Source organism: Zootoca vivipara, chromosome 12 (assembly GCF_963506605.1).
Source record: "Zootoca vivipara chromosome 12, rZooViv1.1, whole genome shotgun sequence".
Taxonomy (NCBI): Eukaryota; Metazoa; Chordata; class Lepidosauria; order Squamata; family Lacertidae; genus Zootoca; species Zootoca vivipara.
In genome coordinates this window covers 37941426-37967666 of record NC_083287.1, presented here as the reverse complement: position 1 = coordinate 37967666, position 26241 = coordinate 37941426, and the positions used below count along the sequence as shown (strand labels likewise).

The 26241-nt window shown below is 42.9% G+C and overlaps 1 protein-coding gene across 26 annotated transcripts in view; it reads right to left on the bottom strand.

The window, feature by feature from the left end:
• Positions 1–26241, bottom strand: part of KIAA1217 (KIAA1217 ortholog) — a 333401-nt gene that overhangs the window by 64796 nt on the left and 242364 nt on the right. For 24 of the 26 annotated variants that reach the window (XM_035129887.2, XM_060280831.1, XM_060280846.1 and 21 more), the window contains 3 exons: positions 25034–25226; positions 14108–14306; positions 12125–12218 (listed from right to left, as the gene is read on the bottom strand). In XM_035129887.2, the coding sequence (XP_034985778.2) occupies positions 12125–12218; positions 14108–14306; positions 25034–25226 (486 nt within the window). Of the gene's footprint in view, positions 1–4156; positions 9184–9306; positions 12094–12124; positions 12219–14107; positions 14307–25033; positions 25227–26241 lie in introns of those variants that run through there. The other 2 variants (XM_035129877.2, XM_035129882.2) reach the window with 2 other exon arrangements.

The window sequence follows — 26241 nt, the reverse complement described above, 5'->3', positions numbered from 1 at the left end:
CCAAATCTCATAGGAAGAGTTTCCAAAATATGTAGTTATGTACAAGATCAACAATTTTTCTTCAGCACAATAGAGGCTGCAATATCCATTTTCCAATTTATTTTTCTTTCTTTCTTTTTTTTAGAAAGAAGAACGAAAGTAAATGCATTAGTAACTGATCTTGCAAATCAAAACAAATTCAGGCCTGTCTGGCTCTCCTATATACTAATTCAGCATCTTTGGAGTTTGTTGTGCTTCCATATTTGCAATTCTTTGTCCTCTGCCAAAGCCAAATAAAACTATAAAACAGCTTCAGATTAAAACAAGAACAACGAGAAACATAACCTTTTCAGTATCAAATGGCATTGTCAAGCAACCTGATTTTAAAAAATATGTTTTCTATTATAAGACTATGGAACAGGTTAGCATAAAACTAATACAAAAGCAAAGCAAAAGAATGCACAAATCATCCTTTGCCATTTGTACAAGATTACACCTGTAAGCAGATGTTGTATTAATAATAAGAACACTGGATTTCAGGGGGAATACATATATTGCATACCCATTTCCCCCCATTGCTTGCTCTCCAGCTCACTAAAGGAAAATAAACATATTGTGGTTTATCTCCTTTCCCCACCCTGACTCGATCCACATATAGCAAGATACAAATATATTTGCAAATCTTATGACATTGGGTTCTTAAGCACTGACAAATATTCATACACTGCAGAATTGCTAGGCTGCTACAGGCTCTGGTGTTCCTACCTAGGCTGGAAAAAGCTGTTATATTTTATCTAGTTCCTTTGATTAGTGGCATACTATAAGTTGGGACCATGCTTGCATACACACAATACTTTTAGAGCACTTGACTTTTCCCAAAGAATCCTGGGAACTGCAGTTTAGCCCCACAGTACGGCAATGCATGGCACTCTTAAGCTATAGTGCCCATAATTCTTTGGGGGTAAAGTCATGTGCTTTAAATGTGGTTTAAATGGTGTGTACACACCCAGCTAAGGGATAACGCATATCACTGTATGACAAAATTTCCATGTTCAATCTCTAGGGTTTTTGTTTTTAAAAAACGATGCATACTGAGTGACAGGACACCTCTGCCTGAGGCAGGAGAGCCATTGCCAGTCCAAATACACAGTAAAGGGTTACTCTGACAGGATATAGGGCAGCTTCCTACTTCTACAGTAATATAGGCTACTAGCGTGCGACAATTTTAAAGCTAGGGTGGTAAATACGCATAGGCCAAGTCATGGTTGGACTGAGTCTCGTGACTTGACCAGATAGCTTCCCTGGAGAGGGGAAAAACAAGGCTGAGGAACGCAAACTGTGAGGTGTCTGCCTTGGACCCTTTCATAGCCTTAGCACCCAACTGCAGTTTCCCTCAAACTTCCCCACAGAGTGCAGAGATGCAGGATAGCTCCTCTTCATCAGGGCCTGAAACATCTCCCCCAGTGTCTATTGTGCTGTGACACACTGCTTCAAGTCTGGCTGTGCAGCAGAGTGTGCTGCAGCCTCAAACCCTTCAATGCAGCATGGCAGGGTACGTGCATGTGTTAAAACATGAACCTGAGCAGTATTGTGCTACCAAACAAAAGGTGACAGTTCTAGGAAATGTCCCGACAAATCCTCACCCAGGGCTCACCACAAGGCAGCATGAGGTGGCTGCTTCAGGCGGCAGATGTTGGGGTGTGGGGCAGGCTGTGGCGGTGAGGTGTTGAAGAGAGGATTGTGTGCCACACAGTCTGCCCCATACCCCCCCCAAGCCAGCACGCTGTCCTCGGGTGCAATGAAGAATGCTGTCCTGTCCAGTCAGCTTCACTATGCATGGAGTGGGAGAGGATGCCATCTTGGCCTTCGTGTCAGACAGCAAAATGCCTTGACAGGAATAATGAGCGCAGAGTTATCCGATAGCAGGTTATCGAGCGCTACAGAAAAGGTCTGAATAAAGACATGAGTTTTGAGAAAGGAAATGCTGGTTGTCAAAGAGGAGGAGTAAGTAGCAACTGCCAAGGCCACAGAGGCCTGAACAACAAACAGGTCGTTGGAGTGGTTGCCTTGCCTGTAAGCAATATGAAATATAGAGCCAAGGGGGAAACCAATCTGGGAAGGGTATGAATCCAACTTTTTTTTTCTTGAACCAAGAACAGTATTGTCCCTTTAATTAGAAGTTTGAGAACCGCTGTTGTTTTTACTTTCTGGGACATGGTGAAATGCTGCCTTAAGCTTCATTATGCCAAAATGTAATGAAATACACAGAACGTTCTATAGCAGCAACCACAATGGAAACGTTAGCCTACAAACCTGAGGAAAATATGTCTAAATTGGGGCCTTTTTACAGTGTGTGTGTGAAGGGGGAAGCGCCCCAAATCACTCTTTGAAAGAAAGGGGGAATAAAGCCCAATTCTAGAGAGCCCAATTGAGATGAGGAGTGGAGTCTGTGTGCAACAAAACAATCTATGCCTATAGCTCTAATTGCCAAGGTGAGTTGCTGCAGGGGTCACCCGTGGGTCACCCTTGAGAAGCACATAGTGCTGATGAAAGAAGTCTTTCCCACATCCTCTCTCAGTTCCAGGTGCTTTTCAAGGTTCTGATTAATTCATCGGAACCCAACTTTTAACCCAGATCAATTGAGAAAGTGAAGTGTGTGCCTGCACACTTTCTCTTTTGCATATCTGTGGTGGTGGGCAGGGGGAGCTGATCTGAGGCAGGGGTGGAGGGAGAAAGATAAGTCACCAGAGGATGGCACTCATGACACTTGCTCAAAACTCCAAAAAGGTGGCTGACTTCTGGCTTATTTACTGCACATGGGGGACATATCTTCCACATTGCTACAAGAACTGGCATGGGTATTCTACAGTGAAAGGACCCCACATGCTATGTCCTTCCAGCTACTTCAGCCATGGTCGTACAGCACCCACAATTTGGAGGAGCTGTTTGTAGTTTACACCTCATCAATGGTGTAGTGCCAGACGTTGAACTGGAGGTGTTCATGATGGCAGGCCCCACAGCCACGCACCAAGGAGCGTCCAAAAATGCAGTTGGTTGTGTTGACCCATTTTTACATATGCACAGATACAAACACCCTCCAAAGAGCAGAAGTACATAATACCACCCAGTTTGTGAGCATCAAGCTGAGTGTAACCCTCTGCATAGATTCATGAGTGTAAGCTTTGCTGCTCTCAGTGGTGCTTACTTCTGACTGCATGCTCTCAGCTTCAGCTTGGAAGGCACGTTGGTCTTTCACAAAAAAAAGCTCTTCAGCCAGCTGAACGCAGCCGTCAGCTTTTAATTAGAAACGCCAAACAGTCTTGAAAAGAAGGTTTTCCATTTAAACCATTAAAACATGAAGTAGGAACCCCATTGAAGAAAAAAGGAAGGAAGGAAGGAAGGAAGGAAGGAAGGAAGGAAGGAAGGAAGGAAGGAAGGAAGGAAGGAAGGAAGGAAGGAAGGAAATGTCCAGCTTATGCTACCCCCTTTCCCCAGTGCTAACCTGTCACAAACAAAACTGAAAACCTCATTCTCATTCACTTGGACTGAAGATGGTCCAAGAGTTACGAGGTGCTCTTGTAGATGATGCTGTTACTCCTGCTTCAAAAAAGTCCTGGAACTGAACACCCCAACCCAACACTAGACCACTGGATCCTGAGGTAGAAAGGGGGACATGCAGAATGGCTTTCCACTTTTTAGGTAGCATTTGCACTTCCCATTCCTCCCCGCCCCCAGGCATGTCTCAGCCACCACCACCACATACATTTCACTGTCTTTCACATTTTAGAAACGATTTCATCTGGGATGTAGCAACTTCAGTGAGGCTTCCTTTTGACTGGAGAGCTAGCAGCAAATAAACAGCTCCTTTGTTACTTATTAGCCCACTCTCCTCGCAGAATCAGACCCAATACATCGGAGACAACATTTAAAAGCTCAAGGAGGCACCTGGGTCTGAACAAATTCAGAGCACAGTGGAAACAGAGTAATATATTTTGGAACTTGACAAAAGCCAAGCGAGCATATTTCATTCCTCCCGTTATGCGTCACACAAAATTATAGTTTTGCTTTCTCAAGATTATGCCAGCCTATAACCTCCTTTTAAAAAACAAAAACAAAACAAAACTATAAATCATTTAGCCCCACACAAATTTTGCATCTCTCCACAGCCGTGTCTTACCTTACATGGTCCAGCAAAGCTCACTTTTCTAGCAGGAGTCTTTGAGGTAGTGCAACACAAAGCACTTGTGTCTAACGCTGCCCTTCAGGTCTCCCAAAAAAACTGAACTGACATGCTCCCGTTTACTGAGAGAAATTTCAGTGGAAAAAAATGAGGAGGTCTGAAGGAGGAGCTGCCTCCTCATTCAAACGATTTCACGGCCATTTGGAGGCTTTTGCTTTCACTGCACAAAAGTTAAATCTGAGCATAGACTGGCGTTTTCCTGCCCTGTTCCGGAAATCAGGATAACCAAAACCAATGCTGAGCTAACGAGAAATGCTTCTTCCATGTGTTCTGCTTGGCAGACACCACGAGCCATGGCAAGGAAACACGTGATGTTTATAAATACAATATGGCTTGTGTTGTCATAACCTCTCAATGACAAAGCACTAGAAAGAAGCAGACAGCAATGCTGCGGGAAGGATGAGTTTTGGTATCCTGCGGACAGTCGATACTGAGCCGATGTGCAGTCGCATCTCTCCCCTAAAGTAAACAGAGTCCCACGCCAAGTAGCAGGAGCAGAGAAGCACCAGATGGGACCTTTTAAACGAATTCCAAGGAGCCTCAGCCATACCAGACTTTAAAAAATACTAATTGCTTAAATATCTGCTTTCTGCGCCAGATAATGGGTCCAGTGTTGCAACTCTAAAACAAACAACTTGTTTTGAGGGATTGCCGGCTGTTCTGCAATCTTAATCCAGGACATTTGCCTGACTTCTTCTCTTTTCTCCATCAAAGGAAAAGGAAAGGGAGGTGGGGCGGGTGAGAAGGAAGCACTTTTTCATCTTGCTTTTCCGTCTTGATTTATTGAATATAAGAACATATGAACCCTGCTGGATGTGGCCAAAGGTCCATCTACCCCAGTATCCTGTTCTCACATTGGCCAACCGGATGCCTGTAGGAAGGACACCCTCTGCCCCTTCTGCAGTTTCCAGCAAGTGGAATTCAGAAGCATTGCTTCCCCCAGCAGTGGAGGGAGAACACAGCCAATGTGGCTAGCCGCCACTGACAGTCTTATCCTCCATGAATTTGTCTAAGCCTCTTTAAAGCCATTCAAAAGGGTGGCCACCGCTCTATCTTAGGGGAGCGGATTCCACAGGTTAACTATGCTTTGTGCGAAGTTCTCTCTTTTGTGCATCCCGAGACCTCCATTACTCTGCTTTATTGGATCTCTCAGAGTTCTAGCATTATGAGAGTAGGAGGAAACTCATTCCCTTCTATCATATCCTCAGCTGCTGGCCTTCCCTCCAACCCCCCCCCCCAAAGCCTCCAAATATTACAACTGATCTATATAGATGAGATACTGACTGAAATGAGCATGAGAGACAGGGCAGCCCTGCTTACGTACTGCAAAAAAGAGCCCTTGGAGCACATCCTCTGAGCCCAATTCTCTTTTGATCCTTTGAGCCCCAGGCTGAAGAGACGAAAGAAGTAAGACAGCCACTACCCTTGCCTGGCCTGGCCATTGGTGTGTGTGTGTGTGTGTGTGTGTGTGTGTGTGTGTGTGTAGAATTGACACGCTGCCCCATTTTCTCAGGGATGCTCTCCAGTGCCAAGGCTACAGAAACACCAGCAGCTTAAAGCACAGGGCAGACATCCGTCCCCACCCCCCACCCCACCCCAATTCTGCATTTCAAGTCACATTTGCCCATTGTTGTACACACCTGAAAGGGGGTGGGGATGTCTTCACCCAACACACATTATATGTTTGGTTTCCTCATGTCTACAACCGCCCCCCCAGCCCCCCTCCTATTCAACGAGCTGCTTTCTGAGCATGTGCAATGGCTAACGTGAATGTACACACCTCAGCTTAACTGAGAAGTGAATGTGTGCCTTGCATCTTCAGATCTGATGGAAGCTAGTTGGAATGGAAAGGCATCTCACAAGAAACAACAAGATAGTTATGGATTGTAGCTAACTTCTACGTGTACCTGGCTTCAAACACCAGTATTGTAGTTGGGAGCCCATTGTAGCCTGAGCAAATGATAATGGCATACACAACCCAAGACAGCAGCATATTTGCACCCCATCATTTTGGGGGCCAGAGGGATTTGTTTCTGAATGTTCAACCGTCTTTTGCCATTAACAGAATTTTTTGTCATTTGCCATTAGAAGAAACTTAAGTCATTATTCTGTTTGGGCCCCAAGGGTGTCCAAACGCAGGCATTCCACTTTGCAAATGCAGGAAACATACCCAACTGCTTTAAATAGGCTGTTAATATATTCTTACTAGCCATGAAGCTTCATAGTGGACAGGCACAAAACTAGACAAGAAGAAAAATGGACAGGGCAATATATACCGAAATGTTGCTTATCAGTGATATAAGATAAACCCTTCCAAAAAAACACACAACCATGCAGAACAAATATGCTCACAAAGTTTCAAGCAATAAATCTGGTTTTGACCTAATTTTATTTCTCCCCCTCTCTCCATCTCTCAATTCAGTGGAGCTGGTCTCATGCTCTCATTTCATTCAGTCCTACAACTGTCATCAGAAACATGGAGGGGAAGGATCTGCAGCATTCCGGGAGCTTCTTGAAAGTCTTTATTTAGTTATGACTTTCTAACATTTAATAAAAGTTAAATGAAAATACGTGCTTAATAAAGTTCTGGCCACGACAAGCACTGGCTACAATAAGCTCCAGAAAAATTAAAAGGGGCAGGAGGGGCGCAGTTTATGCTCTTGAATGTCTTTGGCGGCCCTGTGGATTCTGCACATCTAGTTTAAATTTGATACAATCATACAACACAGTTTCATGACTCATCAAATTTGCAGTTCAGTTCACCGATGCTCCAGAGCCACTCACGCCAATGTTTCTCCCCAATTTATCATTTCTATAGCATACTCATTTTAAAGTGCAACAACCCAGTGAGATAGGCCACTATTATTCCTGTTCATGGATGGCTACCAGGACTTGCCCAAGGCCACAAAAACAGTCACTGGGACCCATAGACTTGAACAATCCTTCTACAAACAGTGATTCCTCAGAAATGTAACCCAGGTTGTTCAGGGTATGTAACGGCTATTAGATGAAATTACGGATTGCATAAAATTGGGTTTGAGGAGAACATTATTTATTGGAAAGATGGCTTTCTAAAATGTGAAAATTGCTTAAAATAAATAAATATACTGTATTCCCCCCCTCTTTTTTGTGAAATATTGGAAATTCTGGCCACTAGGGGGCAACCTTCACCAGAAAGTTTAACCATGGGGGGGGGAGTAATATGTAAAAGTTACCAAGTGGTGGGTTTTACCTGCACAGTGGTACCTCGGGTTACAAACACTTCGGGTTACAGACTACGCTAACCCAGAAATAGTACCTCGGGTTAAGAACTTTACCTCAGGATGAGAACAGAAATTGCACGGCAGCAGTGAGAGGCCCCATTAGCTAAAGTGGTACCTCAGGTTAAGAACGGTTTCAGGTTAAGAATGGACCTCCGGAACGAATTAAGTTCGTAACCAGAGGTACCACTGTAAACAACTGCATGAGCAATTCTTACAATTCTGGTGATGGAACTGGAACTTTACCTAATCCTAGAAGCAGTGGTGGTGCCAGGTTCATAGCTGTCAAGTCTTCCCTTTTCTCGCAAGGAAGCCTATTCAGCATAAGGAAATTTCCCTTTAAAAAAAAGGGAGAACTTGACAGCTATGACCAGGTTATTTTGTGCTGTAGGCAAGGCTAACTACTTGCAACACGAATACAGATAAGTGTGTGTGTGTGTGTGTGTGTGTGTGTGTGTGTGTGTGTGTGTAAGATATGACAAAAAACCTAATCTGAATAGAACTGTCTCTCTTTTGAGGTCTGTGCCCTAGACAGCTACCTAAGTTGGCCTAATAACAGCAGCCGCCTTGGCTAGGAATCATTGTTTTTGCAAATATATGAGTGACTAGAGAATTTAAGCTGCGCAAAACTGGGAGGTAAGGCATCAATGTAATACGTGTGGCAGGTAACAGTTTTTCATCAGCAAATAGATACAATCCCATTTCCAATGAAAGAAAGGGTTCAGTGTAGCTCTTTAACAGTCTGCACCTGAACTTTAGACACAGTGGCACTTTTAATTACTTTATTCTTCCTGAAAGAAGCTGTGTATGCAGCGAGGAAGTGGAATGAATTAATAGCTTGACTATCCCTGCCCCCGCCCCCCAACAGCAAGGGTAATAACATTTCCCAGCAGGAAAAGAAATGTTTCCTTAGATTTAAGCCAGGGATATGTATGTCTGAGGAATAGAAGCCATATAAGAGATAACCCTTAAATCTAGCTGCCCCTTCTGAAAAAGAGTAAATTGGAAAATGGGAAGATGAAAAGGAGAAGGTGGACAAGGACGGACCTCCATAGAAAGGCTTCGATCGTGTGTTTGTTTTTTCTTGCCTCTGAAGTAGTTTTACCCTCTACGATCAATACCCGACGCCTGGAAGGGATGGGCGATCCTCCCGGATACAAGTTTTGCTTGGGTTAAAAAGTAATTAAAGCAGCTGCCCTCCAAGGCAGCAAACATTCTTTCCTGGCAATCTGTTCTGCTGGAGCAGTTCTAAACCAACAGCACCCAGGGCTGGTCTGCCATTTGAAGGGAAAAGGAAGCTGAACTTGATGGTGGAGAGCAAATCATCCACGCCCAACGGCCACCCCTAACAATGCACTCAACTTTATTCAACAGCATATTATCAATGGCATAAAAATGCAGCCGGTCCTTCTGCCACACTGGGTCAAGCTAACTATATATATACATGAATGAGAAATCTTATTACAACTGGAGAATCATTAAGAGTTCCAGCTTCTGAGGACTGAAGGACAGTCTCACCTGTTAATAGATGTTGGACCTACGAAGAAGTCTTTGCTTTGTGCACGTAAAACGCCCGCTTGTTCCATTACAAGTACAGTCAAAGGAAGGGGAGCCAGGGAATGATGCCTCACCCAGCTTGCCTTTCACTAGCCTGCTAATGCTTTCTCCATGCTGCTTCACCCGTGCCTCTCCTCCTCCTCCTCCTCCTCCTCCTCCTCCTCCTCCCTCCCCATTTTTTAATGAGCTAAAATGCAACAAAAGCAGGTAACTGGGCACTTCTTCCGTGAGGTCTCTGTCCCATCCTGCTAGGTTTTTAGAGGCACTTACCTGAAAGAACCGTTCCTTGAATGTGAACGCCATTCTGTCCATCTCCCCAATGGCTGCCCAAGTTCTGACTCTGCTTAGCTCGTGAAAGCTAATAACATCACAGCTCCAAGAGAGCTGGCTGCAGATCAGGAAATGAATTTTCTTGGCAGAGGTGCACATTTTAACATGCCACCTGCCGTGTGACATACCTCCACAGAGTCACTGGAGAGCCGGGCAGAAGCAGAGAGAGAAACCGTTTCACAGAAAGCAACACCTCGCTGCCCAGCGTATATATTTAGAAATTACCAGCCCCTGCTACGTTAATAACTCCAGCAAGGCTTTAATGCACTCAGACTCCAAATGCAAAGCACTGAAGTAGGCGTGCAAGAAAACTCTGAAACAGATGCACGGTTATAAAGGCCGTATTTTTACAGGTGGTTTTCACAATGTTTGACATCCGCTTCAAAGTCCTCTATGACTTACTAAAAAACCAAGCGGCCCACTTGGTAATAACACATTCCTTGGCTCGATACACTTAATGCATTTTATCCAGAGGAACATACATCCAAGAATATTTTCCTTAAGGAAAGATTTCACCTGAACAACAACAACAAAAAAGACACTTAACAGGGTTTCTCACGGGCAGCAAAAGCTTGCTGCCATTTTAAAACGGCTATTTTGTACCAGCGGCCAATTATTACTTCTTTTGGAATGTAATAGCTATGAAGGTGTGGCCTTAAATAGATCCCAAACAAAAACAAACTAGTTGCAACTGAATCCTTTCCCACGTGCTGAAGAGATCTGAAATGGTTTCAGGGGCAAATCAATCCTCTTCAGCACAGGGATGGGGAAGCTTTTCCAGGCTGTGGGCTGCATTCACTCACAGGAGACCTCCTTGGGACTGCATGGCATCGGTGCAAAGGACCAAAGGTAAACACTGGCGTAGCCAGAGGAAAATATAGGCAAAGCCACAGATGTGACTCTTATCTTTGCACAGTAGGCCACATTCTACGAATCCAGAACCCAGGAGTTTATAAACACACAGAGGGAAAGCGGTCTATATCCAGGAAGACAAGAGGCATTACCACAGTCCAAGGTCTCATTCCAACCTGGCAAAACCACTCGAGGTGAAGGAACAAGGAGGATCATGGCCTAGGGAGAGGGGTTGTAGCCTGGGCAAAACTCAAGGGCTAACCAAGAATTTGTCCCCGGATCCTGAAGTTCAACACCTCTGCTTTAATATTTTACAGCTGGCGAGGGAGAGCTGCCGTTAGCTATGTCAATTTAAATTACCCAAACACCAATGCAAGCTGAAGAGTTAGACCTATAATGAAAACCTCACTGAGCTCAACAGGGCTTGCTCCTGAAGCGACTACATAAGACTGTGAGGTTTTCATTTTGGTATAAGTTGCACATGTCCCTAACTCTCCCAACTTAAACCAATGTGAGAGCAAGGATGTAAGGATTTTGGGACACGATTCAACCCATCAGAAGAGAACACAGCCGGAGGGTACAATCCAAAGCATATCTATGCAGAAGTAAGTCCCACTGAATTCTATAAAGCTTATTACTTGTTCGATAAGGCTTGTTTCTGAGTTAGGAGTGTAGGTGTAGTCAGCAACACTTTGCCTCCTAGGAGACAGTATGAAAGTATCTTAAGATTCAAATAAACTCTCTTGGTTTGGTTAAGCAGCTGAAGGCAGGTCCCTTTCAAAGTATGATTTCTCACGACCAGGGCAAAACAGTTATCTCCTGGAGTAGACACTGGTGGGAACCCTCATTAACAGTTCACAGAGATTTCTCCTAACCTCTGTTGTGTTAGATTGTATTACGAGATCCTGAATTAAGCAAGAACCTTGGTGAGCACCAATAGCAGTTACTACCGAGGGAGAGGGTTGAGGACTCCCCATCATTTACTAACCAGTAAGCAAACAACAGAATTGATATCTGCACTAGGAATATCGATCAGCCTTTGAAAGGAGCCATTGTGGCAGATTTTCAAGCATTATTTAACAGTAGGAGGCACCCTCCCATCTTGTTGCCAATCTCCATTCTTGGTAACATGGTTGTATTGATAGAGTCCTTTAAGTTCTTGGGCTGTATGATCTCTCAAAAATTGAATTGGTCAGATAACATCAATATTATTATTTAAAAGGTACACCAGAGATTGTATTTCTTGCGACAACTAAGGAAATTTAATCTGCCCCAACAATCGCTGGTCCAATTTTATAGAGGTACTATTGAAACTGTTCTCTGTAATTCCATTACTGTCTGGTATGGTACAGCCTCTAAGCTGGATAAGAAGAGGTTCCAACGAGCAGTAGGAACTGCAGAGAGGGTAATTGGTGCTAGTTTGCCTCCAATAGAGACACTTTATGCCGCTCGAGTCAGGAAGAGAGCAGAGAGAATTGCTGTAGACCCTTCGCATCCTGGTGATCACCTGTTTGATTTACTCCCATCCGGATGTCGGTACAGGACTCTACTGTATATACAAAAACGTCTAGGCACAGGAATAGCTTTTTTCCTTGTGCCGTCAAATTGTTGAATCTGTAGTTGTGAGCAAAAGGGAGGTATGTGGTTTTTTTTGCTGTGCTGTTGTATTGTGAGGGGAATAGTGTTTGCATGAGGTACGTTTTTCTTTTCTTACATTGCAATGTAGTCGAAGCAAAATTCCAAGTATGGTTGATACTTGACCAATAAATTATTCTATTCTATTCTAGACATTTTTTGGGGTGTGTGGAATTAAGAGATAAGTGCAGGCATGTGTGCCACCCCATGCAGGTTTTTATCATACATAAAGAGACAATTGGAGAACAACAAGGAAAAAACCACGACTTACCCTTACATCTCCATTTACAGCTCTGGGCATGTGACTGAAAGCATGTACAGGATCTTTGTTGTAAACTTTAAGGAAAGATCTGTCTTGAATGTTTCTAGAATTGAGAACAAAACAAAGTAACTAAGAATCAGCAATGATAACATTATGGTAGTTTACCCAGTTTGTTGTTCCTAGCCCCAACAATTCAGATATCACCATGGTAGGAACCAACCAATGAAAAACTCTCTACGACAGACAGACATCTCAGCTCTTACTTATCCCTTGGGAGGCATACTGTAATTCTTTCAGAAGAAATACACACCCAATCAAATTAAGATATTTTTCAGTTTAATTAAAGCTCCTGGGCGCAGGGGCTTATGAAAGCAAAGCCCATTTTACATTTCAATTAAGTTCAGTTGTTCTTCACCAACAATGAACTCAGATTTTCCCTCCTTTTTGTAATAAACATAAACCAAAATAAAACATCATTTTTTTGAAAAAAGAAAGAAAGCAGAAGAATACTTGCACATATTCAATCCCCCATGACCCAAATCCTATCCTTGATAACGTAAGTCCTATGAATTCAGGAGGGCTTACTTCTGAGTATACATATCTGGAATCCAGCTGCAAATCATTTCTAAACATATTAACCAATATCAGCTCTGTCAATTTTGACCCAAAATGGGGAAAAGGCAATAGGGAGGAAAGAGCTTCCATTTCAAAATTAGTTTAAAGAAGTTTAAAGACAGGTTTACAGTTAACAAAGCTGTAACATTGATGCAACAATTTAAAAAGCCAGTTGTATTCCAGTCGGCTTCAAAACCTACCGTATGAACAGTTTATGGATCAAAGACCTGAAACAATCCCTGCCTTTTTCTCCTTCAGGAATAATCGGCCACAAAGACTGCAATCTAAACACACTTATGCCCTCTTAAAACGAAGCTGCCTTTCATTAAACACCCGTGATCTCAGGAGAATTTGCACATAAGACTGAATTCCTTTGCTCCAGGTGCAGCTACAAGTTTAGTGGGCTGATCTTAATCACTGGGATTATCAGGGGTGGGGGTGGGGTGGGGTGGGGAAGAACACATGGTGAAGGATTTTTGGACAGGTCTCATTTCTTTTAAAGTCACACTGCAGTTGGTAATTGCCTTGAATCTGTAACTAGTCAGAACTTGCAGCATTGCTGCTGTTGACTTCAAGCAGCCTGTCAGGAAAAGCAGAGAGCTGAAGAGACAGGTCTGCCCCAGCAGTTAAGAAGCATAGGGTTAATTAGACATTAAGCACAATTGAGAGTTAGCGCTGAAGGGTAACCACAGCAAAAATCCCACAGACATCCCTCAACGTGCTGTAGCTCAGGCTGCACACACACCATCCCCCTTAAAGCACATTCAAAACACTTCCTTTCCCTCAAAGAATTCTGGGCACTGTAGTTTACCCCTCACAGAGTTACAATTCCCAGCAATGCTAGCAAACTACAGTGCCCAGAATTATTTGAGGGGGGAAATGTGCTTTGAATGTGCTTCAAAGGTGTCGTTTGTACAACAGCCTCGGGCACAAAGGATAGTCCACACATTCACAACACTATTAGCCATTTTGCACTTTGGATCTACACTTGGAGCTTCTTAAGACAAAATACTGATTCAGACACAACAGGAAAAGCGAGCCACTCATTTACATATTCCTCTTCCTATAATTTAAAACAGAGACAAGGAACCTGTGGCATTCTGACTGCTTTTAGACTACACTCCAGCCATTTCATGTCAGCATGGCCACTGATATAGAAAGCTAAAGCTGCTTTCTACCTTGGGGTTTTTCCCATTCCTCTTGCGGGAAAGATGTGAAAAGTTGTGCTTGGATAACAGGAGGATTTAGAGAGACCCCCCAAAAAAAGAAAAAAAGTGAAGTCCTCCTTTCTTATCTGTATCACTTTTACACTGTACCACGTCTTAACAACCCAACCTAACCAAAGCAACATTATTATTCTTGTTATTATTTACTTACCTTACATCACTTAATTCATAATAGATATTCCTGCTCTCATCCTTGATGTATATTGCCACACTGGGGGACTCCAGCATTTTCATTGTCAGCTGCTGGGGGAAGGCACTTACAAAAAGGGCACGGATCGTGTCTGTGCTCGTGATCTCATTGGGCATCCTTAGCTGTTTAGTTTCATCTCCGTATTGAAGGTACAAAACACCTATGAGGACAAAAAACAACAAGAACATCTTGGTTGACATGAATGAAGTAGGAATATCAAGCTTCATGCTGGATACGGGTTAAAGAGGTCTGTTTGCACAAAGGGCTCATGATATATATATATCAACTCTCTGATTCAGTATTGGAAAAGGAGTATAATTCTCTGTGGCTATTGATTATATGCTCTCAAGACGTACAGAAGCTGTAAGGAAGGTTTTTTTTTATTATTATTACTATTATTATTATTTTGTTCTTCAGCCAGGGCCATTTCAGTCTTGCAACTGAAAGGATATTTTTTCCAGTGGCTCAATATCTGCTGCAAACCTTGAGGTCTGGCAAAGAGAGTTAGAAACCTGCAGAATGTTTCACCTCGCTGGTTCAACATAAATATCTTAGTTTTGTCATTCTGTCCCTCTCATGCTGTGTGACTAGCATGATGTCTGGGTTCTTCGGTGATGCCTGTTTGCATATGCCTTGGGCAACTCAGAAGATACATATTCTATATGTGCTTTTAAATAGTAATCCGGGGGAAGGCTCTGCTGGAAACTAGGGTGGGCTCCGGTGGAAAGTGTCCCTCTCCTCACTTAAAAAACAATAACCAGGGTATTTGCATCAGCAAGAGAAATGGGAAAATGATTTTTGAGCTTTCCAGATTGCTTTTAAAACGTCCTCATCATTTTGCAAGGCCACAAAGGTTCCGGTTGGCCAAGCCTTATTCTCCCAACTGAGTGTCTTTAATTTATTAAAGTCTTCCTACTTTGATCTCAGGATAGGATACATATTTCAACATTTCTGTCGCATATGTAACTTGATAAAGCAATAGATGAACTTGCTTGCCTTGATGAACAATAGATTGTGTTTGAACAATATACTGTGTTTGTGTGTGTTTGTGTAGAAACTAGCCTACTATACTTAGCTATAAAATGTACATTTGCTGCTTCTCCTAATTTTGCATCTGGCCTCACCCACTACTGGCTTGTGGCCCTCAGAAGGTTTACAGAAGGGAATGCAGAAAAAGGTTCCCATTCCTGTAATATAGGAAGCTGCCTTAGATTTGAGTCAGAACATTGGTCAATGGAGGTTACCTCTGTCTACTCTGATTGGCAGACATTTGCCACAGTCTCAGGCAGAGATCTTACCCATGATGGAATCTGGGACCTTCTGCATTCAAATCATGCATGCCACCACTAAAGTTATTATCTAATGATGGGATCTGCATCAATCCACATACTTATCCCTCTCCACATTTCCCCAATGACTTGTAACTGATTTTGTGTGTGTGTGTGTGTAACTTGACAATATTGCACCTGAATCCCCTCTCACCCCCTACAAGCCAATGAACATGGGATTAGGATGGTGAAGCACTAACTATCACACCACATTCTTTTCAATCATACATTATCCAAGAGGTTCTTTCCACAAGTCCCATCAAAGACAGAGCAATACACCACCCCTGCTGCAGACAAATATTAGTATCAAACAAGGAACTCTTTCTGGCGCCTGCTTAAAACAATTTTGTTTAGGCACCCCTATCCAGACAGGTTTAAATCCTTTTTACCGTTGGTTTCTTTCTTTTTTTAAAAAATATTTCATTAAATGTTTTATGTATTTTTAACTGATTTTATTGATAATTTTAATTTTCTTATAAACCACTTAGAGGCTTTTCTACAATCTGCAATGAAGCAGCAAATAAATTTTGTATATCTGGATAGACAAAGATAACACAGCACCCTTTATCCAGGAATGAATTCTTCAGAGACAAGCAGAGACTTTCGATAACAATTAACACTTCTTGTAATGTGAGATAAGTTCCTTGGCATACCGTCACAGTTATTATTGCTATCCTCAGCACTAGCTTTTCCAGCTTTTCAAGACATCCTTTCAGAGCTTGTCTTAAGGTCACCTTCATGATCTTTGTGGTATTTCTAGCCTGAGGCCTTAAGCATTATTTTCCATTAGTTATTCTCACCTAGTTATACATACACTTCACACTTTTTAAAATAAAGAGGGCTGCAATATTTCTGCCTGCACATAATCTTTCAGCGAGATCTGCTGCATAAAAAAAAAAAAAACACAGACAATAGCTAACACAAAGTTTCTGGTATACCTTTTATTTTTCCTTTTTTTTTGCTTCCGATTAAAAAAAAAGTGTACAGTATGGTTTTGCTCACCTGGATGATGAAATTAAGTGCCAGGCTTAAAGCCAAGTAATCAGCCTATAAAGGTGACTAGGACTTAGACTGGGAAAGCAAACAAGGAGAAGAGTGAAACAACTAAATCCTATGCATAATTACTCAAAAGCAAGCTCCACTGTGTGCAATGAATAAGCAATGGAGCTTATTCTTCAGAATAGGTGCAAAGACTGCAATGCAAACTTTTTTGGCATGGCTCTCGGGCTCTTGGTATTCAGTGCTGAGTACGGTACTTATGGCAAGGAGACCTGGGACGTTTTGTTTCCAGGGCACCTGGTATCTACAGTATAGACTTAGTTATCCAAGAGAACTACATTACCCAGGCTCCATGGAGCACAAGACACAATGTGGCAGCACTCTAGCTGCCAGTAAAAGAAATAAGCAGCTGGAGCAGAGCTCAGTGCAGCTGAGCAGTGGCACAAAACCAACCCAATAGGGATTATGATGATTCAGCATCTAGTCAATGCTTTTCCCAATCTTACAAGCCAGCAGCCAGGGTCACAACTGGTCTGGAGAATGCTAAGAGACTCATGAAGCTGGTCTACATGGGAAATTGCACCAAATGGGATCAAATAGGATCTCGTGACTACTTGATCTATGAGCAGCACGAAAACTTAAAAAAATTCCTTCCAGTAGCACCTTAGAGACCAACTAAGTTTGTCATTGGTATGAGCTTTCATGTGCATGCACACTTCTTCAGATACACACGAAAGCTCATACCAATAACAAACTTAGTTGGTTTCTAAGGTGCTGCTGGAAGGAATTTTTTTATTTTGTTTCGACTACGGCAGATCAACACGGCTACCTACCTGTAACCAGCAAAAAAAATATGTTAGCACATTTGCAAAGCAGGGTTCGATATGGTTTCAAATTGGATGGGGGGCTGTGTGTTGAGTGAGAGTCCTGCATTGTTGGACTACATAACCCTCCAAGTCCCTTCCAAGTCTACAATTCTATGATTATAGGATGAGTTTGGAGATACCTGCTGGGGCTTCCTCAATCTCTTTGGGGACTGACTGAGGGTGGAGGACCTCTGATTACCTGCGGAAGGGCTATAACTCAGTGGCAGAGCACATGCTCTGCATGCAAAAGGCCCCAGGTTCAATCCTTCACATCTAAAGATAAAGTTTGGAAGGACCTTTGCCAGAAAAAACCTGTAGAGCTGCTGCCGGTCAGTGTTGACCATACTGAGCTAGATGGTCCAAGGATCTCACTCAGTATAAGGCAGCTTCCTATTTGGAGGAAAGCTAATGGATAACCCAGAACACATTTCCCTTCTTTTTTCTCTTCCCCTCTGCCCATTCTTTTTCACTCCACTCCTTTCACCTATTTAGTTCACTGTGCCAGGTGAAGTCGTTTCATCCTGAAGTTGCACCTGTGGGAAAGCAGAGACACACCACAGTTTTACAGGAAAGGGTTGGATGGGCTGGATAAAGAAAAGGCTGAAGTTATTACGGGCCAGATATTTTGGAATTCAAGCTCTTTTCCCCACACTGCTATATTTCAATTTTGTAGAAAACAGCGAATTCCCTCCCAAAAAGAGACATAACATGAGTACCTGCTGCAAATGACAGATGAAAGAGTTGCATGAAATAACATTACTTTTTTTTTATACTGGCCTCTAAAATATAAGAAGCCAGTGAGGCTATTGAATAATGTCTTTGGAGATTAGCATGGCTTGTGTGGTGTATGTTTGCTGAGGTAGCCATGCTAAACAGCATTTTGGCTCCCTCTGTTGCCTTCTTTCAGGTGTATTCTCAAGATATCTGCTTACACACAAAGGAAGAGCAGATTAAAGGAAGGGACAAATGTGATTACACAGATTTATTTGGGACGGTGTGTGTTTCAGCTTCCCCTGGTTACACATTCCAGAAAAAAGACACAAGCACAATCAATGAAGCATAAACCTTAAAAAGAAAAAAAAGAGGGGGGAAAACCCCAGCAGGCAGAAACATACTTGCTGATTAAGTTCGAAGAGGGAGTATTCTTGTCTTGCTAAATGTTTATGCAAAGATAATGAATACTCCTTTTAAAATCCTATTCAGCAGCACAAGGAGGAAAACAAGGGAAATGTGGCCACCTTTGGGCTATTTAGTTTCCTGGGAGCCTTTTGTTTCAAATCTGGAACTGAAGTGAGTTGTTTGGGGCTGTTTTATTTTCTTTCTTGAAGTTTTGCCAGTCAGGTTTTAATGTATAGTATTTAACCAGAACAGCAAATATTTGCACTCATTTTCTACATGCATCAAGAAAGCAAGGGAAAGCACAAGGATAAAACAGAGATATGGGCATGGCAAGCTTCATGAAGACTTGTTCAATCTGCAGGAAATTACCGGTACACCTGACAACGGTCCAAGTGAATGGGAGCTGTGTAAGAGCATGGATGGTCTCAGGAGGATTTCAAGGTCAAAAGTGACGCAGGCTGGGAAGCGATTGGGAAACCTAACGTTGATTGGAGTCTACTACAGACCACCAAATCAACGAGGGGATGCACTAAAGTAGCTTGCTGATGTACTCTAAGTCAGAACCTCTGTCTATCTTCTTCGAGGAATCCTGGGTAATGGGCACGGTGCTGGAAAGCCATATTTCAAGAGTGTGCATTGACTGTTCCTCATCAAACTTGAAGGAAGTTTCAAGTCAGGTGCCACAGGGCCCTATCCTGACCCTGGCAAGCTAACATTTTTATCGGTGACTTGGGTTAGCAAGTTTGCATATGATTTCTCATAAGACAGGGGGGGAAATGGAATGTAAAACTAGGCTGGGAAGAATGAAATGAAGCCAGCAGAGACAAATGTTCTTCATTTGGGGAGCGGGGTCCCCAACTAACTTGCAACCACCAAAAAGGCTTTGGGCGGTATCCAACATGCTTGTTCTTTTACTGTAAAGATTTATGCTTATGTGATGGAACACCCTCTCACACACACCCCACCAACTCCCTCCCCAAATCTGCTCTGGAGAATTGGAGAAATCCCTAGAATCCTTGCACTAACAGAACAAGTTGCTTCGTACAGTCATACCTTGGAAGTTGAATGGAATCTATTCTAGAATTCCGTTCGACTCTAAAATGTTCGGAGACCCAAACACAGCTTCTGATCACCTGCAGGAAGTTCCTGCAGCCAGTCAGAAGCCATTGGACATTCGGGTTCCAAAGAATGTTCACAAACCAGAACACTCACTTCCAGGTTTGTGTTGTTTGGGAGCCAAAACATCCGAGTACCAAGGTGTTCGTGATCCAAGGTACGACTGTACTACATTGGATGCAAGCGTTTATTACCATTCACCAGCCTCTGAAGAAAGAAGTACCTGGAGCAGGGCATCCAATACAGATTCTATAAAATAAGTAGATTCATACCTAAGCTGGTGAGACTTTGGCTATCCAGAATTCCAAGTTTTACAGTCAAAAGCAAAGGCCTTAGTTGTATACAGAAAAACATCAACCAACGGGTGTTTTCCAGACAGGAAGTACCAGTCAATCATTAATGGGGCTGCCATATTCTGAACTTTAAAAATTATTTGTTCTAAAGTTGATTTTGACACACAGTATTGCAGCTCGATGAAAAGTTGGAAATGCTGCAGAAAAGCATCACTCAAGAAGCATTAATGTTTAACGAGGCAATTTAAGAGTCTGATGGCATGTTGTTTGTGGCTGTGAAATGGTGTGAAACCTACAGTCTTTGAACCCGCATGCAGCTAATAAATCACTGTCTGTTATTTAAACACCCCTTAATTACAACTTCTGACTCCATATCACCTGGAAGAAGTGGGGCCACCGATCAAATGTATACTATACACTGTGTAGCTACACTGGTGCTTTATCAAATGCTACACGAAGGAACTCTTTATCTCCAAATTATCAACTGGTTGTTTACACAATATAGACAATGCCATTCAGAGTGAGGAATCCCTCTCGACTAATCAAATATACTTACCTCCTTAAACTTGGCACAAAGAATTTTATTCTAATATGCTAAGAGCCACAGAATAGAGATACGAAATTTCAGAAATCTTACAACAGAAGGCATGTCTCACTAGTCACTTTTGAGTGCAAACCTGTTCGCATACAATCAATGGGAGTTAAGACATACCCTCCCAAAGAGAAGTGGATGACACCCTTTAACAGCTACTGTGAGACAGCGATTAGACTGGAACAAGTTGGGGGCCTATGGGGAATGGCAGGGAGGGAGAGGGAAACACTATGGCTAGATTAGTAGCTTCTGACTTACTTAACCCTGAACTTCAGTTGCCCAACACTATAGTGCAAATGTCCTATAAACCTTTGAGGTTTGGTGAATGGTCATATAACCCTGAACACAAACTGCACATTTATATACTTGGATCTCACTCTCTGGGGGATATCTGCTTCTCTTTCCTACAGTAGATGGACCCTCCTGCAGCTTGGGAAGGAAATTTGACTGATCCTAACGTGCATTACAAAATAATTATGATGGAATGAAGAAACGAAACAGCGGGAAAGTAAGATCAGAGCTATCTCAGGGGTGGGGATCTTGTGGCCCTCAATATGTTGCTGGGCTCCAGCTCCCATCAGCTCAGCCACTATAGCCGATACGAGTGCAGCACAGTAACACCTGGAGGATGGCAGACTCCCCATGGATTGCCATTATCCTGTTTCTGTTAGCGGCCAATCAGATACCTGAGAGAAGCCACAAGCAGGACATGAGCACAATAGCTCTCTTCTGCTGTTCCCCGGTGATTGATAGTAAGGGCACATTCATTCTGATCCTGGAGACAGGATAGAGCCATCCTTAGCCATTGGCAATATTATCTTCCATGAATTTGTCACAATCACATTTTGTCTTAGCTGATAGCAGAGTTTAACTATGTGCAAGAAGCAGGTTCCTGGGCCTGTCCTTCACCTTCTCCTACTCAGAATCATCGTTGGATGAGCCAGGTTCTAGAATTACGTAGAGAGAGAAAAGCTTGTCTCTTTGCCTTTCACAAGCTGCTGCAAATGAAATGTGGGCTTCTACATCCTATGTGCTGACAAACATTCCACAAAAGTGAGCACACGTGCATTTACTCCTTCAGAAAAGCACCTCTTCTGCCCTCCATGAAACCTAAAAAATCAGGTATAAATGATAAAAACTTTTCCGACGAACAAAAAGAACTTTTGATTTCACTTGGTCATGAATAAGTGCTTTGGTGGAGCCTGAATAATATAGAGTTGCCTGTCAGTTGTGCCCCACTGAAAAGCCACTCCTGGAAATGGGTGGGGGAATAATGAGATAGGGAATAAACACAAAGTAGGTAGATGTTCAGACAACTTCCCTTGCCCCACACTGTCCAGGATACCTCTCCAACCTTCTGGAGTAGCTTTTGGGGGGGGGGAGTTGAGGGAGAACAAATGACGACAGGCAATGCTGGGAGAAATAAAGAATCAAGTCAAGGAAACTTCCCTCACATGAACTTAATCATAACTAACTTATCTTAAGGTCCAAGCCAAAGTAGTCGTAACTCCCCCCCCCCCCACTACACATACCAGGCTTTCCATCCTTGCCTCTGTCCAAGTTCTGCAAGGGCAGTGAGGCATTTTCTTTAAGGTATGAGTCTCCTGCTGTTGTCTTCGGTGGGAGAGAGAGACATGCACATGGCAATTCTCTTCTCCGCCAAGATTTATGAGTGAAGTCGATTAAAAACATGCAGAATGGAAAAGGAGGGAAGCAGATGTTGGTGGGATTTGTGAATTCCTTAGGGATCCCACATATCACATACGATATGACAAACAACAATAACCCCAACAGAATATCATAATGTAGGCCTTTACATCATAGCATTTGAGCTCACAGAGAGTGGTTTGTCTGGGGGTTCCCCCCCCCTACTTAGGGAGGAAATATATCCTAAATGAGGACTCAGAAGAGAGGGAATACTGGTACGGGCACCAGAATATAAACAAGAAGTGCCACCTACAGCAACTTCCATTCCTATCCCTAGTCGTCACGGTCATATTGGCATGTTCTACATCAGGCATCCCTAAATTCAGCCCTCCAGCTGTTTTGGGACTACAATTCCCATCATCCCTGACCATTGGACCTGTTAGCTAGGGATGATGGGAGTTGTAGTCCCAAAACAGCTGGAGGGGCCAAGTTTGGGGGTGCCTGTTCTACATTTTTCATTGCAAAAATAGAATAAAGTTGGTTCTCTCATTACAGATTTTTGAGGTACCCTTCTATGTGGAGAATTTCCAAAAAGTACCGGCTGCATTAACTAAGGCAGGCTACAGTTCCTGCAGATTAACACAATCAGCTCCCACCTCCCATAATATATATGGCAAGACCACCTTTTAATCATTCTGAGTCTCTGTTGGTGTAGAGAAACCAGTTAAAACCGCCTTTCGTTTATACTTCTTTGTACTTTTTTTTTTAGCTGATTATGTATCAGATATCAAAGCACTCTTGATAAAAACGGCCTGGGATTGTTAACAGAATAAATAAACCACTACGTTCAGTTTATGAACAGCCCCCATGATTTATGACCCCACTGCCTTTCTGCTTTCTGCTGCTCTGCAGTCTGGGAGATGGGATCCTGCAGAAGAGAAGCTGCTTTATGGCAATAACCCTTTGCCTTCCTCGACCACCTGCATTCATTGCCTTATATAGCAACAGCTTGACTGTCCTATGGCAGTATTTCCTGAAAAAAATTGCCTTCCACTTGTGTAGCTAGGGGTGGGGGAGAAATGTTGGTTTGGTTCACATTTAAAGGCAAATCTATCTAATCTACACTTTCCGGGGTGGTGGAATACACCAACTGAAACACAGCCATCCTTCCTCTCTGAATTTTGCGATGCAACTTTCCAGCCAAGTAATGTGTGCAAAAATGTATATACTAGGGCAAAGTGTGCCTAAAAGTGCATGTGTTAGTAAAAAAAAAACATACAACCCAGCATTGGGAAATTACTTTGCAGAAATGCACATATTAGGCAAAATTGCACACCAAAGTGTGTTGGGATAAATTTGCACTAAAATGCTGATGATTTTTATTTTTATTTTTAATGCCTAGCTGATGTAGAAATGTGTAGATCTGGACTTAAGTTCAGCAAAATGATAAACCAAAACTGAGAGATTTACCTATTCCTATGTGCAGCTAATCGGTAACAGAAATTTACTAATCCGCTCCAGGCCCATTCAACGTGTGGCAAGAACGGCTACTGTGAGAAGCAGTGTGTGTGGAAATATTAGCGGGTAGCAGTCAAGTATCCCTCCAAGTGAGATCTGGTCCCCAATGAGGAACTGGGGCTAGGAAGAACTCTACAGTCACACAGGCTTGAACAGGTAGAAATATACAAATACACTTTTGGTCTATAAGCCAATGGTGGAGATATGCTTTGTATGCAGATGATCCCCAGTTTAATTCCTCAGATCTCAAGTTGCATAGCTGGGTAAGGTTGAGTGTGTTGCCTCAGGACCTGACCAGTCAAAGCAGACAATACTGGGGTAGGTGGACCAGTTATGGATTGACCCCAATAAAAAGCAGTGTGGTATAAAGGAATGCAAGGCATAGACAACAGAGGACTGGTAACAAGCCCAAAGAGGACACCTGGCATTTTGCCCCCACCTGTGCAGCTCCACACTGCCACCATGTGGCGACTCATCCGCATGTCAGTTCCAGGAGAAGAAAGATAGAGCAGCCTTTCTAGGGGAGAAGCCTTGATAACAGAATTGTAAGTTGGAAGGGACCCAAAGGATTGCCTGGTCCAACCCCCTGCAATGCACGAATCCTGCCCGCAGCTCTACCCTGGGTGGGCTCGAACCACTAACCTTCTGGTTAACAGTCACACACACACTGACCCATTGTGCCACCTGGGCTGGATACAGCCTGGGAGAGTTATTTGTGACCCACAATGGCTTTGCAACCTTTACTTATTCATCTGTGAGGCTGACCATAATAATTCCCATCCGAGGCTGAGAAACAAACACTGGATCGAGATCACTCAGTAAAACCAAATTCAGCCAATCATCTAAATGAGTAGTAGTAGAGGTTATGTCATCCAGATGCTGCTGTACGACAAATTTCATCATTCCTGACCATTGACCATGCTGACGGCAGCTGATATGAAGTGGAGCCCAACAACATCTGGAGTGTACTAGATTAAGAAGGCTGTCTTAGATTGTTTCACGGGAGCCTGTACAAATCTTGAGATTGCATACTCTCCCTTTCCTTCATTTGTTCACTTTACAACACAGCCCGGTTCCCAGTCATTTACAAACTCAAGGAACTGTAGCTTATTCAAATCAGAGTAAGATAACAAATATATCAAAGTGCAGTTTGATCCAGGTTTGCTATGACTACTTGGAGTTACAACAAGCCACAGTTCTCTGGGCTCATATTACACAATGGGGGGCCATGGTCTCAGCCCGCTAAGTAAAAGTGAAGTTTTTCCTCTCCTCTCATTTGTGCTTTTCACCATGTTTTTTCCCACTCTGAAAGACATTTGGGGAGTGAAATAAACAGGGAGAACATACAGCATTAGATGCATAACAAAACCTGGCATTAGCTCAGCAGTAGAATGTGGGCAACGCCTTACCCAGTGATCTTTCCTTTGTCTGGTTTGTTGACCTCACCACTGGAAGACTTGCTCGTGTGCGACTTCCTCTTGAGAAAGGAGAAAGAGATTCTCCTTCAGACATGATTTCCAGGGAGTCAGCAGATGCCTCTGATAATTCAGCCTGATCTCCCAAATTGGGCTGTGGGCTTTGAGATAGCTTTGGGCTCCTTGTCTGTGAAATAAAATAAACAAATAAATCATTAAGAGAAAGCAAAGACTTTTCTTATAACTTCAAGATCCCTGCGTAAAGGAGAGCAGAGATTTCTCCCCACCCCAACCTCTTACAAGAAGATAAAATATCACTTGAGCTGCTGAATGCAGAATGATACAAGGCCTTGTTTGCTCAAGGTGACTTCCATGTATGTTATTTACAAAAGATTGTCCCAGGGTATTCCATTAAGATTTTTACTGCGGTACATCCAACTGCACAAAATTCATATCTAACAAGTACCCGAGGCTAAGACAGTATGGGTTAGATGGATGGCAATTTCATTCCCTGCTGTTCTGACAATTGCTAGCATTATCTGTAACAGTAACAGCATGTAAGCATGCAGATATACACACAACAATGCACAGGCAATGAATGAAAGGCTTTATGCCACCAAGCTTCCTTAAGTCTCTTTCAGTATTGCTGTGCTAGTTGTGTGAAGAGGCATTACTCAGCTAAGAGGACTGGGGACAAATTTATACTCTCTCTACCTTGACCTTTCACTCCTAAGTCTTCTGTATTACGACGTTTTTTTTAAAAAAAACCTGCCCTTCACTCAAAGAGTTCATGCTAATGACAGAAGTCGTATTTCTTTCAACCATTTGGCCTCTGCTGAGGATAGAAAGCAGACGGGCTGTTCATTACATCTCCAATTGGTGGCACCTTTTTCTTCTTCCTCCTTTTCCTCTTCCTCTTTTTCTTTTTTGATGTGTTAAGCGAAAGAAACACCCCTTGCAAAAATATTTGGTCACTTGATATGATAGTGCTATGCCTCCCACCCACCTACATTTTCCCATGTGAAAGTACACAAAGGTTCCACCACTTCAAACCATGAATACACATACAGAAAGGCTGGCACAGAGAAGCTTTGGTCCAGCACCGCTTATTCCCTCAAAATAAGAAAAATGTTCAGATTAAAATCTGATCCAGAAAAGAATTCCCAGGTTCTCTACCCACTCTCTTAAACCCCCCACATTCT